The 18440-nt window shown below is 40.9% G+C and overlaps 1 protein-coding gene across 3 annotated transcripts in view; it reads left to right on the forward strand.

The window, feature by feature from the left end:
- The first annotated feature begins 9375 nt into the window (after window positions 1-9375).
- DEPDC1B (DEP domain containing 1B) overlaps window positions 9376-18440 on the forward strand; it is a 96053-nt gene continuing 86988 nt past the window's right edge. For 2 of the 3 annotated variants that reach the window (XM_057743035.1, XM_057743041.1), the window contains exon 1: window positions 9725-9852. In XM_057743035.1, coding sequence (XP_057599018.1) covers window positions 9805-9852 — 48 coding nt within the window. In that variant the 5' untranslated portion in view covers window positions 9725-9804. Of the gene's footprint in view, window positions 9503-9724; window positions 9853-18440 lie in introns of those variants that run through there. The other variant, XM_057743051.1, reaches the window with a different exon arrangement.

Consider the following 18440-nt stretch of genomic DNA (forward strand, 5'->3'; position numbering starts at 1 on the left):
ACCCACCATCCAGCCTGTTAGAAATGGAAATTTTCAAGCCCAAAGTTCTACAGAATTAGAAACTCTTGGAGTGAGGCACAGTGATCTGCGTTTTAACAAGTCCTCCAAGTGATTCTGATGCATGCTAAATTTCCAAAACCACTGCTCTTAGAGACTGAGTCTTTTAAAAGATAACTACAATATAATTTTAAACTATAATTCTTGATTATCTTCAAATATCTGTTCAGTATTCCATCTTCCAATTGTTTCACAATTGCTTTTTAAAGGTGTTTTTTTTTTTTTTGGCAGCGCAGGGAGGCATGTGGGATTTTAGTTTCCCGACCAGGGATGGAACCTGTGCCCCCAGCAATGGAAGTGCAAAGTCTTAACCACTGGCTGGCCAGGGAAGTCCCTCACAATTGCTTTTTAAAACGTTTAGTTTTTATAATTTTTACAGTAGGTCAAATTATGATCTAAATAATGTCCACATGCTGTGATTAGCTGATTTGTCTCAAATCTGTAACTGTTCTCCCTCCACCCTCCACCCGCCTTCCTTCCTTGTAATTGCAAATACCTGGTCCTTTATAGACTCCCCCATATTCCAGATGTTGCCAGTTGCAACCCCCCCACCCGGGCCTCCCCACCCCCATGTTTTTCCATCCTCTGCATTTCCTGTAAATTGGTAGTTGCATCATAAAAATTAGGTATGGTCAGGTTGTTTCAATTTTGGGGGCAAGGATCCTTAGTAGATGAAGCTGTGATCCTTGTCTCTTTGAAAGCGCCTGGCTAAAACGTGGTTCTAGCTATCTGCACGGCAGCTCTGTAGTTACTCCAGGTTCCGCCTCAAACCTCCTATCTCACTGCACCTCCCCTGTTCCCATCTCCTTGGGCTCCCCATTGGGAGACCTGACTTGATGCTCCTCATGGCCTTTATCTGACATTCCTTCAGGATTACTTCAGGTCACTTCATCATCATGCAAAGAGGAACAGGTAAGAGGCACTTTCTCTTAGACTGCTGCCCAGGTCCTCAGGACACTTCTGGCAGGGCCTGCAGAGCCCCACCTCCAGCCCTCAGCTCGTCTGAGGGAGAGGATCAGATAATAATGGCACAGCTGTGCTCACTCCTCTGGGGCCCCTATGCCCCAAAGGAGATATTTCCAGGAGACCTGGAGTTAGGCCTAGCATCTGTGTTTTAAATAAGAGTCTCCAGGGTTCTGGTATGTAGAGAGGCTGGAGGTCACTTCACAGTGAACTCTGAGGAGCTACTCTCCCTCCTAATCCCTCATTGGACCTGGAATCAAAGCACTGCCCTGTCGTTAATTCCAGGAGCAACCCAGAGACAGCTAGATAAGGAAATGCAGTCAAGCGGGTTTGAATGTCTAGAAAGTCTCTCTTTAATTTTAAATGAAAGCGGAAAATCCACAAAAATCCACAAATGGAATATCCAGTCAAGCTTGAAACCAAATGCTGTGTTTCATCCACTAAATAAAATCCTCTCATCCCTTCCCCCTCCACTTTTTTTGTTTGTTTCTCCATATTCTTGCTTTATTTTCCTTCATCATATGCAGTTTCACTAACACTTGTAAATATTTGAACCAATTAAGTGAAAACACTGTTAATAGTCTAATTGCTTGAGATTATAAAATAGACATAACACCACAGGGGGCCCCCCTCCACTGTTTATAGTTGGCTTTTGGATTACAATGTAGATGGATTAAATTCTCGGGCAATTTGTAAATTAGCTTTTGTTCCTCTTTAGTCTGGAGTAAACTCTTTCTTGTTTCTCTTTTTCTTACGTAGTAGAAGATCTGCAGCAGTTATCTTTAGGCAGGTAGAGACTGGAGGTCTGCTCAGGTCCTGGTCATGTCTTGTTTCTTGATCGGGGTGCTGGTTATAAGGATGTGTTCAGTTCGTGAAAATTTCCCAAACCTTATACAGATAATCTCCATAGGTTATAATCCAATCAAAAAGTTGAAAGAAAGGGACAAGATCTGTGTCAGAAACAAAAGAAAAATATAAAATATAAATAATCATCAGTAAGGACAAAATGCTTAAAATAACTTTGTTTTTTTATATCCAGGCCAGTTTCAGTTACTTGGCTTTGAAAGAAAATAAGAGTGGCAGTGTTGTAGGCGAACACAATAACCACTGTTGCCTTTGTTAGCCCTTCAAGATAGCGCAACACATACAGACACCCTGCCCCAAACCCAGCGCACAGACCTGCCTTGTTCCCCAACTGCTTGGCCTCGGTATCTCATTTTCATCCTGCTCTGGCTTGGTGCTGCCGACCACTGTCCTACTTCTGACTCTCTGAGCTCTTGTGTTTGTTTGTGGTCCATGGGCCTTGGCTCCCGGGATCCCCTGCTGCTGCTGCCAAGAGTAGGAAATTCCTGTTAAGTATCTTACCTCTGCCCTGTGCACCTTACTACTTACTTTCAAGTGTCTGGCTGTGCGACCTGACAGCAGCGTTTTCGAAAAGTTCTGCACATTCTTCTCCTCCTCCACTCTTTTTTTGTAAGTTGAATTCTTTGGGGCTATACTAAGTATATTTGCTACTTCAGGTACCATTTGTGATAAATCTTTTAAAAGTGCAGATAATTTTATCTTACCTTTAGATTTTTCTTTTTTTTTTAAAAATTTTTATTGGAGTATAATTGATTTACAATGTTGTGTTAGTTTCTACAGTACAGCAAAGTGAATCAGCTGTATATATACATATATTCCCTCTTTTTTGGACTTCCTTCCCGTTTAGGTCACCACAGAGCATTGAGTAGAGTTCCCTGTGCTATGCAGTAGGTTCTCATTACTTACCTATTTTATACATAGTATCAGTAATGTATATATGTCAATCACAATCTCCCAATTCATCTCACCTAGATTTTTCTTAAAACTGAGTTTAGGGGCTATGAGTCAGACAACCTATGTACTGATACTAGAATTTATCATTTACCTGTTCGCTAGCCAAAAGTTCAATAACATGTAATGATTTGTAATTCTGCTGAAGCGAAAACTTGAATCTTGAGACTTTGACAGTGAAACAGAGAAGAAAGTCTCTGATGGATGCCCAGAGTTGAAGACTCTAGGCAGGGAACCAAGAGAGTGGGATAATCCCCTAATTGAAGTATCACTGGCCCTGGACAGGCTGAGGAATTGTGGAAGATGAAGTGCCAGTAGTGGACAGACGGCCGAGACTCAGAGGTGAAGCAGCAGGTTTGAGGGCCAGAGAAGCGAGTCAGTCAGGGTAGTAAGCTAAAGGGCTGAAATGGCACAGCGAAGGCCTCTGTTCTTCTCTCGATGTTCTTCCTTCCTCAAAGTCCTCATTTATCTGTAGGCCTTTAACTTCCCCAACTCTCCCCTACCCTCTTGATCTAATATATTTTCAACCATGGGTCATCTCTATTTGGATATTTCATTGTCAATCAAAGGCTGCATATTCAAATTCCAACTTCTTTTGGCTTTTGGCATTTATGAGGAACAGGTCCATTGACTTGGGTAATTGTGAAACACAACTATAGCATAATTAATTGTCTCCATAAGATACATAAACACAAACAGTAGAAAATATCAAAGTCACACTGAGCAGGAGATCCTAGGGGTTGGCAAGCTGGATGACATTCTCTTGCATACCAGCCTCTGAGGAGGGAGTTTAAAGTTCTGTCTCATCAAAATTAGAAATATGTACATGGATCTTTACAGTTGCTGGTAAGGAGTCAAAACCATAAATCCCCTGTGGAATCTAGGTAACTAGGATTTTAAACAAGCTACCTTGGTGATTCTTATCTCCAGGATCTTCCTCCTCTAATCCTATGTTCCTTGGCCAGCCCAATGTTTGTTTAAAAAATTTTTTTTTTCCCATTATGTCACTTTCCTAGATGTTAGCCATAGCAACACAGAGGCATGGCTATGATATGCCAGAAACTGAACCTGAGCCCAAATATGAGACGCCATTCAGCTAGATCCTTGCTAAAGATTTTCTTATGCTAACTTCAAACTATAATGGTGTGATTGTGAGGCGGCAGGAAGTGTGTGTGCGTGTGTGCATGTGTGTGTGTGTGTTTGCATGTGATTATAACACAAGGCATGGGCTGTAGCGATATCTTCCCAGACTCATAAAGGAGAAGCAAGAATGGAAAATCCTTTAACAATAAAACCCAACAGAGTAGTAGGTTCAGAAGCAAATTGTATAGGTTAAATTGAAAATATAAAAGTTACCTATTATATTGTAGAGTACATACATATAAGACATACACTTATAGAGAAAATGCATTGATCTTTAGGAGATGAATTACTTTTAGAAGCTTACTTTCACTTGCTCACTCATTTATTCATTCAGCAAATATTTGTGGAATGTCACTATGTGCCAAGCACTGTACCAACCCGATTTATTTATTTTTCCTAGTAGTGTATTGCAGTAGTATCCCTAACTGGTTTTCCTGCTTCTACTCCACACCTACACCCATTCCAGTCCATTATCCACACAATGGTGAGAGTGATGCTTAAAAAACCCTATTTAAGATCTTGACACACTCAAAACTTTCTAATACATTTTCAACAAATGCAGAGTAAAATCCAAATCCTGTGGCCCATAATGTGGCCTCAAATGCTCCTTTCCACTCTGTAACCAACCCCACCTCCTCCTTTCTCCCTTTCACTCACCCCACTCCAGTAACACTGGTCCCCTTCCTGTATTCCCTAGACGTGGCAAGTATATGTCCACCTCAGGCTTTCCCGTGGACTGTTACTCCACTGGCTTGGAGGGTCCTCCCTTAGACAGCTACCACACTATTTCACTCAGATTGTCTACCCAATGCCACTTCATCAGAGAGACCTTTCCTGATCACCTGAGCCAGAATAGCATCCACTCCCTCCATCCTCCTCTCCTCTTTCTTCTTCTACTTTACATCCCAGCACTCAATTACCACCTGATACAGTATATATATTTTATATAGTTGGCTTGTCATCCTTTCCCCCACTAGGATGTCAGCTTCTGGAAATGAGAACTTTGTCTTATCTACTTATCTATTTCAGTGATTGGAACAGTGCCTGGCACACGGTAGATACTCATACATACTTGCTGAAAAAATGAATTAATGAACATAAATCCTCTATTTCTTTGGGGCATTTAGTTTTTTAAATACTGAAATAAAAATATTATTCAGCAGTTTCAATGAAATAGCATGGTTTTATATTTTCCATATATTTTTATCCTTTCTTTTTCACCCATACCCTAGAGAATATGATGTCCCTATTAGTGACTAAGGTTAATACAAGATTTGGGGAAACATTTCCTAACAGAACAGTGACAATACAGACCAATAGCCATGGAAATCAATTCACAGATATTACAACTTTTAAGAACCTTGGCAAATAGACAGTCTTGATGGCTTAAATGCAACAAACTCAACTGAATGTAGCTGCAGTACGATCTGAAAGGCTCAAGTTGAATATAAGCACTGAGTGACTTGGGTTTCAGCAGAGGAGTTCTTTCAAAATGACCCATCCAACCGGCTGGGAGATCTTTCAAGCAGCAGCAAGACTGCATGAAGCAGTCAGGAATTTCCTGGGGAGTGAGGGCGCCTCTCCTAAGAGTTCCTTACTGGGCATGATTGAGAAACACACCTTCCAACCCCACAATATACTTGAGGCCTAATGTCAGTGACGAGTCACGTGGTGATGGTGAAACTGCCCTTTCTCAGTGTGCTAATACTCACCTTATAAAGATGTTCTGAGGCTGACGCAAAGCTTCTACAGGACCTTGACGGCCACACACTTAAATATGCCAAGAAGAGTATGCACAGCAATTTATTAAAATTGCTTCCACTGTGAATGTGGAAATAAATTTTGATTAGTTAGTTGAGACATAACTGAGAGTTCGATTTTCTTGGGGGTTAGTAATCTGAGTAAATACATATTTCATATGCAGTCAATCCCAATGAATACATAGTAACAAGCCACACTATAATCAGAGGGTTGAAAAGAACTCACATGTTTTATGAAACTCAAGTTTTTTACTCAGGTTTTTATGAAACTCGTTCCTAGGAAGGGTCATTTGGATAAACTTATGAAAGGTTTCTATGCTTCTCCCCCCTCCTGAAATGTGTATTTGCATAAACATAACCGTGAAATTCTACTTTACATTTAGAAATTATCTTTTTTGATTTGTGAAGGCATTAGTAAAAACCAACCAAACAAGCAACCAAACCAAAGCAAACCAAACTCCACAGGCTTTAGCAGCAGCAGGTCTGGGTTCAGTTCTAAGTTCTGTCAGTTCCTGGCTGTGGGACATTTAACCTCTCAGGTTAGGCAAGTCACTTAACCTCTCTGAAGCTTAGCTTTCTCAACAGTAGGATGGCATTATTCATATTTGCGTATCCATATGGTTCTGAGGTTCAAATGAGAAAATGTGACAAAGCTTTGAAAGCAGCTTTACAACTGTAAGGATTGTAATTTATTTCTTAAAAGTAGCGGGTACCTTTTTCCAAAAAGGAACTGAGCCAACTTACAATGTATTTATATAATGCGTAGAATACGTAGGAAATAAAAGTAGAAAAATAAAATAACTATTATATTCTTTTTTTTAAATAAACATTTATTTATTTATTTATTTATTTTATTGGCTGTGTTTTTGCTGTGCGCGGGCTTTCTTTTTAGTTGTGGTGAGTGGGGACTCCTCTTCATTGTGGTGCACGGGCTCCTCATTGCCGTGGCTTCTCTTGTTGCGGAGCACGAACTCTAGGCGCGTGGGCTTCAGTAGTTGCAGCACATGGGCTCAACAGTTGTGGCTCACGGGCTCTAAATGGCGCTCAATAGTTGCGGCGCACAGGCTTAGTTGCTCTGCGGCATGTGGGATCTTCCTGGAGCAGGGTTCGAATACGTGTCCCCTGCATTGGCAGGCGGATTCTCAACCACTGCGCCACCTAGGAAGCCCTCACTATTATATTCTTTATAGTTGTTAGGAATTGGCCACAAATTTAGATCTCAGTTCCTAGTAGATAAGTCAGAGATAAATATTCAGTCACAATAGTCATGAGTCTATCAGACAAAAAAATAAACTAGCATATTTTTGTGCTCATTCAACAGGGGTACCTATGGATTTGGAAGGAAGATTGTGGTATGCACAGGCATGGAAAGCCAGAGGATAAACTGTAGAATCTCCCTACTGCTTCAATTTTACTTGAGTAAGTTAAAACATTTTTACATTAAAACAAAGTTATGTATTAAAAAGTTTTTTATTCAGTGTTTACTATGTATCAGATACTGTTTTTGGAACTGGGGTATAGTGGGAAACAAGAGGTCCTTGGTCTCATGGAGTTTATAGTTTAGACAGAGAAATGGTTCACAACTGGATCAGGGCCAATACTCTTTACTCTGCCGAAATGAAATTCACAGATAACCAACCTACACATAATTAAAATTAACATTATTTTTAATAGAGAGGTGAAATAAAAAGGAAGTAACTCATAATAAAGCAACATTCATTTCAAAATTTAAATAAATACCTAAGCGTGATTATATCAGAAATATATAATAAAATAGGCACGTACTTGCATCTACTTATAAAAATTAATTTGGATTAAAGAGAAGTAAAGATAAAGCCAACTGAATATTCTTGTCATTCTTCCTTTATATTTGACATTTCGAAATAAGGACTAAATAAGTATTCAGCACCTTTATGTATAATTCCCATGAATTCAACAGTTACAGGTACAGAATGACAGATACGTGTCTCAAACACCATGAACAGCATTGCCATTACAGATGATTCTGTGACATGGCGAGCAACTTTTGGTACGGTCCCAAATGGGACAGGGTATGATATTCCTGGAAACTTCAGTGCGTACTCAAGCTGGCCAAAACTATTTTTTATTTCACACGTAAAACAGAGTTAGGTTCTAGACTCAGATAAATACAAACAGGTTATTCACTTATTTGAATGTCCAGTGGACAATTAAAAGGCATGTTGAACATAGGCCAATTGTAGGTTGTGTGGCCTGACTTAAGCATTAGAGGATATCTAGCTCCGCTGGCCCCTGCCCACAAAATACCAGTTATGGCCTTCCTACCTTTTTGAAAATCAGACAGCAACCTCACAGATGCCCAAAATGCTCCCAGAAGCTGAAGCCCGTTCAATAGACAACTCTTATTTTAGAAGCAGAAGAGAAAAAAAATAAGTAATTCTAGATACAGGTAAGTAAGTGCTCAGAAGGAAATAAAACAATGTAAGAGTAGGGTGGGGGGTGTCGGTTCCTCTATACAGGAAGGTCAAGGAAGGCTTTGCTAAGGTTGGCAGCATATGAACTGAGACCTGAATGGTGAGATGGAGACGGCCTTGCAAAGAGCTGAGGCAAGAACTTTCCCAGCAGGGGAACCACACAGACTGCGAGGTTTGAATGGAAAGAGGACCACTGTGGCCGGAGCATAGGTCAGAAAGGTAGAAAGCACTGGCATTTTACGGCAGAGAGAGGGTGAGAAATTTCCCAGTTGATTTTATGTGATGCTGAAAGACTGGCAGATGATCAGCTGCCTAATTTAAATTACATTTATAAAGACTGTCTTTGTGGCCTCTGATATGTAGATCATTGGGAAACACACCTGTCCAGAAAAAGGAACTATCTTGTCTTCGGCTCATGACTGGAGTCTGGGGAAAATGCTGGGGAAACAGGCATGATGTTTTGTATCAGATCACAGTTCCACCACTGAGGCAGGCGGCGACGATTCCGAGGTGGACAAGGCCCTGGCATTTCTTTTCTCCTTCTGTCTCTTGTGCCCCATCGGTGTCCCTTGTTAAGCACAAGCAGCATCTCTTCTGTGGCGTTTAGAGGTCAAAAAAAAAAAAAAAAAAAAAAAAAGGTTCCGGTAAGGATTGGAAGTAAAAAAATCTTTATTTTTTTCCCGATTACAAAAGTAATATATATGTATCATCCGGGGAACGTTTTGGGCTTTCTAAAATGCAGCTAAATACATACTTGACGCAGCAAACGGAGGACGGGTATTAACAGAGGGTGGGAGTCTGATCCTTTATTTACCTCTTTCTTAAGATATCTCATCCTGAATGGTCGCTGAGGTGACGAGGTTTCCATTTTGAACTCGCAGGTGTAGAGCGGTGACCTCATGTGGCCATCGAACAACTGCCAATCAGACCATCAATTCCTCGAGGGAACATTCTGCGCAGCAAAAAAAGGACTCCCAGCTCTGCGGCACAGGACTGAGAAGTTCAGTCAGATCCAAAACACCACTCAGCTTCCAGGGAAAGACCACTCGATCAAAAGCACGACGCAGGAAGCTGGACGGGGCTCTTTCCCAGCTCTTTGCCATTCCGTAAGCGCGGTCGACACTCCCCGTGGCCAAGCGCTCTTACCTGGTTCTCACCCGTCCCTCCACTTGAAGAGGCTGTCCCCTCACTCCCTTTCACTACCCACTTCTCCTAATCGCAGCCGCAAGGCCAGGTTCACCGCGCCCTCGGAAGGGAGCACAGGGATTTGTCTACCCGGACGCGCCGGGCCGCCGTCCCTGAACTATACAGGTTCGTCTACCTCTCTGCGGCGACGGCTTGCGCGTGCGCGGAGTGGGGGCGGTGAGCGCGGCCCGCGGACGCGACCCCCGGCGGCGGTGCGCGCAGGCCTCCCTCCGCCGCAGGAGGTCTCGGAGGGCACGCCCACCGTCCCCGCGGAGGGGCCCCGGCGGCCCCGCCCCACAGCTCCCGTCACGTGCCGCCGCGCCGCCCAATCGGCGCCTGCAGCGCGTGGGCTCGGGATTCAAACTGCGGCGCGTCGGGCTCGCGGGGATCGGCTGTGGTGCGGCGGCCGCCGCCGCTGCGCGCGGGCCATGGAGCACCGCATCGTGGGGCCCGGGCCGTACCGGGCCACCAAGCTGGTGAGTGCGCGCGCGGGGGTCTGGGCGAAGCCAGCCTCCGGCCGGAGCGCAGGCCGCGCCCTCGTCAGGCCTCGCTTCTCCAGGGCGGGCCGAGCCCTGGAGGGGTCTGGAGGCGGGGGGTGTTTCGGGCGGGGCGGCGGTGTCCCGGACGAGGCCCAAAGAAGAGCTCACCGGGCCGGGGGCGGACGCCTCGAGGCGTTGGCTGGCTCCGCGCCAATCCGCGGCGCCTCCCGGTTTAAAGCGCCCGGAAGACCGCGGTGACACCCCCTTCCCCCCTCCGTGTGCTCCGGCATCCGGCGCCTGCAGCCGGGAGAGGGAAGGCCCGGTCCGTGGCCTCAGGGCCGCCCACCGCCTGCAACGGGCAGGGCGCGTCTCCGTCCTCAGTGTCCCTTGTGGGGACGCGAGGTTCTTTGTGACAGGGCCCAGGACAAAGGTGATTTGGGAGGAAGGGACTGTTCTCCTTGGTCTGTCACCACTCCTGGCCACAGCTGACTTGGGAATTTTGTTCTGTGTACTCTAAGGGATATCCAGGAAAAGATGACAACAGGATGGAAGGAGTTGGTGCACTCATCTTTGCAGACAATGCACAATACACCCATAATGATTCATTAAAAAAAAAAATTCAACACATATAAATTTAGGTTTTCCTTTGGACTAGCCTCTAAGGTATGGACGCTGGTGGCAGGGAACAAATAGAGTTTAAAGAAAAGTGTCTTCATGTCTGCTTCCACTTCACAGTTGCCTCTACCACTTGAAACCACCTGGGGTCAAGGCTATTGGTAAGTCCATCTCTAGGGATGAGATACCGATAGTGCCTTTTTCAGGGACTTTCAAAAACTTTACTCTGCTTTGTGGAGGGAAAATAGCATTCCGCTACTGCCAATTTATTCACAGCACTTATGGAGGGGCAACAGAGAGACTCTGGATCTTAGGGTAACCAGTTTTCATTCTTCCAGCTTTAGACTAAAAAAATAAATTACATGATAATTGGAACTGTTTTTAAATCTCATATTCACAGAATTGTGTGAAGTACCACTTTTTATAGATGCAGAGTGCCTATGTGAAAGATATTCTTGATTCTGTTACATTAAAATAATTATCAAAGGAATTTACAAAGAAAAGTACTCTGCTCTTCAGAAGTCTTCAGTCCCCAAGAAGTGATATTCAAGTCAAAGTTAGCCAAGACTGATCAAGTTAAGCATGAAATTAAATTATGTGAATAATCAGTCAAACATCTCAATTTCACCAGAATTTCCTAGGTAGTCAATTCAGTTCTCAACTTTATTCTGTTTGAGACTCTTGATGTTAAACTAAGATATTTGAAAACAGAAAACAATAGCAATTTTTTTTTAAAGTGAGAATTACTGATTTATCAATGATCTCCGTAGTCATTACAGGTGCTTTCCCCCCATTGTAAAATCTCTTAAGTGTCTCCCTGAGCATAATTCACTTGTGCTTTACAGCTTTTATCAGTTAAGTCATAAAGTTTGTGATTAGTCCTCTCTTTACTTATTTGCCCCAGCTTGCCTTTCCTCCTTGGCTCCCAACTTCCCATTTCCATCTTCTCCCAACATCATCCTCAACCTAATCTTCAGGAAAAGCTTGGGAGAAACCTGTTGGTACACAAAGAGCAGGCCTTTAACTTCCTCCTTTCATGGCTCACTGTACGTTTTTCAAACCATGTACAGCTCCATATTTTCTAAGGCACCAAAGTCTTATCTGAAAATAACATTTTGTGGACTAGGTAGACTTCTATGCCCAAAATCAAATGACAGACTCTTTAAGTCAATTCATGGTGAATATGGAAGGTAATTAGCAACTTATTCATCTTCACTGAAATAGCTCTTATTTTTGTAACCCACATGTTAAATAGTTCATTAGTTAAAAAGAAATAATGAAAACATTGCTTTTTCTGAAAACTGCCTAAATCTACTGATCCTTTCTTTGAACTTGAGTTGTCTGTATCTTCTGATGCAACTGGTAAACTTTGAAAGACTTATAGCTTGAATCTGAGAGTTCGAATGGACTCCAAAGATTATCTAGTCCAATTCTCTCATTTTATTTGAGGCCTAAAAGGGTGAACTGACTTGATCTGGTTCACACTGCCAGTATGTGGCGAGTACATCTAGATTTAGCATTTGTTTGTCTCTTTAGTCCCTGGCCAGGTGCTGTATTATAGCACCACTATCATAACATTTTTAATACTAAGAAGTAAAGAAATGGAACAAACATTCAAGGGAAAAGAATAGGAAGCACACTTCAAAATTCAGTATTGTATTTTGTAGTTTGGCTCACGTTAAGCAAAAACAGTTGTGTTGTATGATTTATTATCCTTTAAACTAGGGGTTTCAAATAAATAAAACAAAAAATGTGTTTTAATCATGAAACAAATCTGTTCTGTCCCCTTTACTATAAAGATTATCTCTTAATATGTCATTGAAACAATCTCATTCTCAAGCTCTATGTAGTTCTTTGATGACATAGGATATTTTCTTACTAAATGTGACTGAGAGTAGTGAGGTTTTTTTTTGATATTTAAGACAACTTTTATTAAAATTGATTTTTAAATGATACAAAGAATAAGCCTTAACACACTGCTTAAAAATAACTGGTTCTGTCTCAAAATGATCAATGCAATTAATCTAAAACATTTGTCATAAGAGATTAAAATAATACCGAGTGTTACACGTTATAAAATTGTGGATATACTGTTTCAATGTATGTACTCAGCATTCGCCAAAGAAACCTAAGTTCAGTTATTTCTAACTCCACTAGCCCTGCATATCTTACTGCTTCTGTCATGTAATGTTTATATGAACTGTTTTTATTATCATTTTTTGTACTACTTGAAAGTCCTTCATGATGAGGATTATTTGCTCTGTTGGTCTACATGCATATTGATAGAGCATAAAGCCAGTGACACATAATTTTTAAGCATTGATATGTTCTCCCTCCTGTCTTTTTTTTTCCCTTTAAGAACTTTTATTGAGATATAGTTGATATACAGTAAACTGGATATATTTAAAGTGTACAATTTGATATATTTTTTTCTTATTAGTAATGTGTATATGGCAATCCCAATTTCCCAATTTGTCTCCCCCCCCCCCCCCCGCTTTCCCCACTTGGTGTCCATATGTTTCTTCTCTACATCTGTGTCTCTATTTCTGCCTTGCAAACTGGTTAATTTGTACCATTTTTCTATATTCCTTATATATGTGTTAATATACGATATTTGTTTTTCTCTTCCTGACTCACTTCAGTAGTGAGTTATTTTAAAGATAACTCTTTTTCTTTCTTGGCAGAGTAGCCAAATAACCACTGAATTATATTTGGAAATATGTGGGAGCAGAGTTCACAGTCCTTGTTAGGTTTTTTTTTTTTTAAATTCTTTTTTTTTTCTGAATTTATTTATTTATTGGCTGTGTTGAGTTTCCACTGCTGCGAGTGGGCTTTCTCTAGTTGTGGAGAGTGGTGGCAACTCTTTGTTGCAGTGCACAGGCTTATTGCGGTGGCTTCTCTTGTTGTGGAGCACAGGCTCTAGGCACGCAGGCTCAGTAGTTGTGGCACATGGGCTTACTTGCTCCGTGGCATGTAGGATCTTCCCAGACCAGGGCTCGAACCCGTGTACCCTGCATTGGCAGGCGGATTCTTAACCACTGTGCCACCAGGGAAGCCCCCTTGTTAGGTTTTTGTTTGTTTGTTTGTTTTTAGCTGAGTCTAAGTTTCTTTTTTTTTAAACTTTTTTTTTTTTTTTTGGGGGGTACACCAGGTTCAATCAACTGTTTTTATACTCATATCCCCATATTCCCTCCCTTCCTTGATGCCCCCTCCTCGAGTCCCCCCCACCCTCCCTGCCCCAGTCCTCTAAGGCATCTTCCATCCTTGAGTTGGACTCCTTGTTAGGTTTTGAAAATTTAAAATGTCTCATAGATTGAGTAAATATAATCCTAATGATAAATGCCATTAAAAATAAAAATAAATAAATTCAAAATTCTTTTATGAGTTTTTTTTTTTTTTTTTTTTTTGGGGGGGGTACACCAGGTTCAATCAACTGTTTTTATACACATATCCCCATATTCCCTCCCTTCCTTGACGCCCCCCCCTCGAGTCCCCCCCACCCTCCCTGGCCCAGGCCTCTAAGGCATCTTCCATCCTCGAGTTGGACTCCCTTTGTTATACAACAACTTCCCACTGACTATTTTACAGTTGGTAGTATATATATGTCTGTGCTACTCTCTCGCTTCTTCTCAGTTTCACTGTCACCCCCCGCCCCCTCCCATACCTCGAGTTCTCCAGTCCATTCTCTGTATCTGCATCCTTGTTCTTGTCACTGAGTTCATCAGTACCATTTTTAGATTCCGTATATGTGAGTTAGCATACAATATTTGTCCTTCTCTTTCTGACTTACTTCACTATGTATGACAGATTGTAGTTCTATCCACCTCATGACATATAGCTCCATCTCATCCCTTTTTATAGCTGAGTAATATTCCATTGTATATATATGCCACATCTTCTGTATCCATTCATTTGTTGATGGGCATTTAGGTTGCTTCCATGTCCTGGCTATTGTAAAGAGTGCTGCAATAAACATTATGGTACAAGTTTCTTTTGGGATTATGGTTTTCTTTGGGTATATGCCCAGGAGTGGGATTACTGGATCATATGGTAGTTCTATGTGTAGTTTTTTAAGGAACCTCCAAATTGTTTTCCATAGTGGCTGTACCAACTTACAGTCCCACCAACAGTGCAGGAGAGTTCCCTTTTCTCCACACCCTCTCCAACATTTGTTGTTTCCAGACTTTGTGATGATGGCCATTCTGATTGGTGTGAGGTGATCCCTCATTGTGGCTTTGACTTGCATTTCTCTGATGATTAGTGATGTTGAGCATCTTTTCATGTGTTTGTTGGCCATCTGTATGTCTTCTTTGGAGAAATGTCTCTTTAGGTCTTCTGCCCATTTGTGGATTGGGTTATTTGCTTTTTTGGTATGAAGCTGCATGAGCTGCTTGTATATTTTGGAGGTTAATCCTTTGTCCGTTGTTTCATAGGCAATTATTTTTTCCCATTCTGAGGGTTGCCTTTTAGTCTTGTTTATGGTTTCTTTTGCTGTGCAAAAGCTTTTAAGTTTCATGAGGTCCCATTCGTTTATTCTTGATTTTATTTCCATGATTCTAGGAGGTGGGTCAAAAAGGATGTTGCTTTGATGTATGTCAAAGAGTGTTCTGCCTATGTTTTCCTCTAGGAGTTTTATAGTGTCTGGCCTTCCATGTAGGTCTTTAATCCATTTGGAGTTTCTTTTTGTGTATGGTGTTAGGAAGTGTTCTAATTTCATTCTTTTACATGTTGCTGTCCAATTTTCCCAGCACCACTTATTGAAGAGGCTGTCTTTTTTCCATTGTATACTCGTGCCTCCTTTGTCAAAGATAAGGTGCCCATATGTGTTTGGGCTTACTTCTGAGTTCTCTATTCTATTCCATTGATCTTCCTTTCTATTTTTGTGCCAGTACCATACTGTCTTGATCACTATGGCCTTGTAGTATAGTTTGAAGTCAGGAAGCCTGATTCCACCAACTCCATTTTTCCTTCTCAAGATTGCTTTGGCTATTCGGGGTCTTTTGCATTTCCATACAAATCGTAAGATTTCTTGCTCTAGTTCTGTGAAAAATGCCATTGGTCATTTGATCGGGATTGCATTGAATCTGTAAATTGCTTTGGGTAGTACAGTCATTTTCACGATGTTGATTCTTCCAGTCTAGGAACATGGTATGTCCCTCCATCTGTTTGTGTCATCTTTGATTTCTTTCATCAATGTCTTAAAGTTTTCTGCATACAGATCTTTTGCCTCCTTAGGCAGGATTATTCCTAGGTATTTTATTCTTTTTGTTGCAATGGTGAATGGGAGAGTTTCCTTCATTTCTCTTTCTGCTCTTCCGTTGTTCGTGTATAGGAATGCAAGAGATTTCTGTGCATTAATTTTGTATCCTGCTACTTTACTAAACTCATCAATTAGTGCTAGCAGTTTTCTGGTAGAGTCCTTAGGGTTTTCTATATATAATATCATGTCATCTGCAAAGAGTGACAATTTTACTTCTTCTTTTCCAATTTGGATTCCTTTGATTTCTTTTTCTTCTCTGATTGCTGTGGCTAACACTTCCAAAACTATGTTGAATAACAGTGGTGAGAGTGGACACCCTTGTCTTGTTCCTGTTCTTAGAGGGAATTCTTCCAGTTTTTCTCCATTGAGAACAATGTTGGCTTTTGATTTGTCATATATGGCTTTTATGATGTTGAGGTAATTTCCTTCTATGCCCATTTTCTGGAGAGCTTTTATCATAAATGGATGTTGAACTTTGTCAAAAGCTTTTTCTGCATCTATTGAAATGATCATATGGTTTTTATCCTTCAATTTGTTGATATGATGTATCACGTTGATTGATTTGTGTATATTGAAGAATCCTTGCATCCCAGGGATAAACCCCACTTGATCGTGGTGTATGATTTTTTTTTTTAATGTGCTGTTGCAGTCTGTTAGCTAGTATTTTGTTGAGGATTTTTGCATCTATATTCATCAGTGATATTGGTCTGTAGTTTTCTTTTTTTGTGACATCTTTATCTGGTTTTGGTATCAGGGTGATGGTAGCCTTGTAGAATGAGTTTGGGAGTGCTCCGCCTTCTGCAATATTTTGGAAGAGTTTGAGAAGGATAGGTGTTAACTCTTCTCGAAATGTTTGATAGAATTCGCCTGTGAATCCATCTGGTCCTGGGCTTTTGTGTGTTGGGAGATTTTTAATCACTGCCTCAATTTCTGTACTTGTGATTGGTCTGTTCATGGTTTCTATTTCTTCCTGGTTCAGTCTTGGAAGATTGTATTTTTCTAAGAATGTATCCATTTCTTCCAGGTTATCCAATTGATTGGCATATAGTTGCTTGTAGTAGTCTCTCATGATGTTTTGTATTTCTGAGCTGTCCGTTGTGACTTCTTTTTCATTTCTAATTCTGTTGATTTGCATCTTCTCCCTTTTTTTCTTGATGAGTCTGGCTAATGGTTTATCAATTTTGTTAATCTTCTCAAAGAACCAGCTTTTAGTTTCATTTATTTTTCTTATGGTTTCTTTCCTTTCTTTTTCATTTATTTCTGCTCTGATCTTTATGATTTCTTTCCTTCTGCTCACTTTGGGGTTTCTTTGTTCTTCTTTCTCTAGTTTTTTGAGGTGTAAGGTTAGGTTGTTTATTCGATCATTTTCTTGTTTCTTAAGGTAGGACTGTATTGCTATAAACTTCCCTCTTAGAACTGCTTTTGCTGCATCCCATAGGTTTTGGGTTGTTGTGTTTTCGTTGTCATTTGTTTCTAGATATTTTTTGATTTCCTCTTTGATTTCTGTAGTGATTCCTTGGTTGTTTAAGAGTGAATTGTTTAGCCTCCATGTGTTTGTATTTTTTGCAGTTTTTTTCCTGTAATTGATATCTAGTCTCTTGGCGTTGTGGTCTGAGAAGATGCTTGATATGATTTCAATTTTCTTGAATTTGCTGAGGTTTGATTTGTGACCCAAGATGTGATCTATCCTGGAAAATGTTCTGTGTGCACTTGAGAAGAACGTGTAGTCTGTCGTTTTTGGATGGAATGTCCTATAAATATCAATTAAGTCGAGATGGTCTAATGTGTCATTGAAAGCTTGTGTGTCTTTATTTATTTTCTGTTTGGATGATCTGTCCATTGATGTAAGTGGGGTGTTCAAGTCTCCCACTATTATTGTGTTCCTGTCGATGTCCCCTTTTATAGCTGTTAGCATTTGCCTTATGTATTGAGGTGCTCCTATGTTGGGGGCATAGATATTTACCATTGTGATATGTTCTTCTTGGATGGATCCCTTGATCATTATGTAGTGCCCTTCCTTGTCTCTTTTAATAGTCTTTACTTTCAAGTCTAATTTGTCTGATATGAGTATTGCTACTCCAGCTTTCTTTTGACTTCCATTTGCATGGAATATCTTTTTCCATCCCTTCACTTTCAGTCTATATGTATCCCTTGGTCTGAAGTGGGTTTCTTGTAGGCAGCATATAGAAGGGTCTTGTTTTTGTATCCATTCAGCCAGTCTGTGTCTTTTGGTTGGAGCATTTAATCCATTTACATTTAAAGTGATTATTGACATGTGTGTTCCAATTACCATTTTCTGAATTGGTTTGGGTTTGTATTTGTAGGTGTTTTCCTTTTCTTGTGTTTCCTACTTAGAGAAGTTCCTTTAGCACTTGTTGTAAGGCAGGTTTGGTGGTGCTGAATTCTCTTAACTTTTGCTTGTCTGTAAAGCTTTTGATTTCTCCCTCAAATCTGAATGAGATTCTTGCTGGGTAGAGTATTCTTAGCTGTAGGTTTCTCTCTTTCAGGACTTTCAGTATATCCTGCCATTCCCTTCTGGCCTGCAGAGTTTCTGTAGAAAGGTCAGCTGTTATCCTGATGGGTTTTCCCTTATATGTTGTTTGTTGCTTTTCTCTTGCTGCTTTTAATATTTTTTCTTTGTGTTCAATTGTCGTTAGTTTGATTAATATGTGTCTTGGTGTATTTCTCCTTGGGTTTATTCTGTATGGGA

The sequence above is a fragment of the Hippopotamus amphibius genome, chromosome 1, assembly GCF_030028045.1.
Source record: "Hippopotamus amphibius kiboko isolate mHipAmp2 chromosome 1, mHipAmp2.hap2, whole genome shotgun sequence".
Classification (NCBI taxonomy): Eukaryota; Metazoa; Chordata; class Mammalia; order Artiodactyla; family Hippopotamidae; genus Hippopotamus; species Hippopotamus amphibius.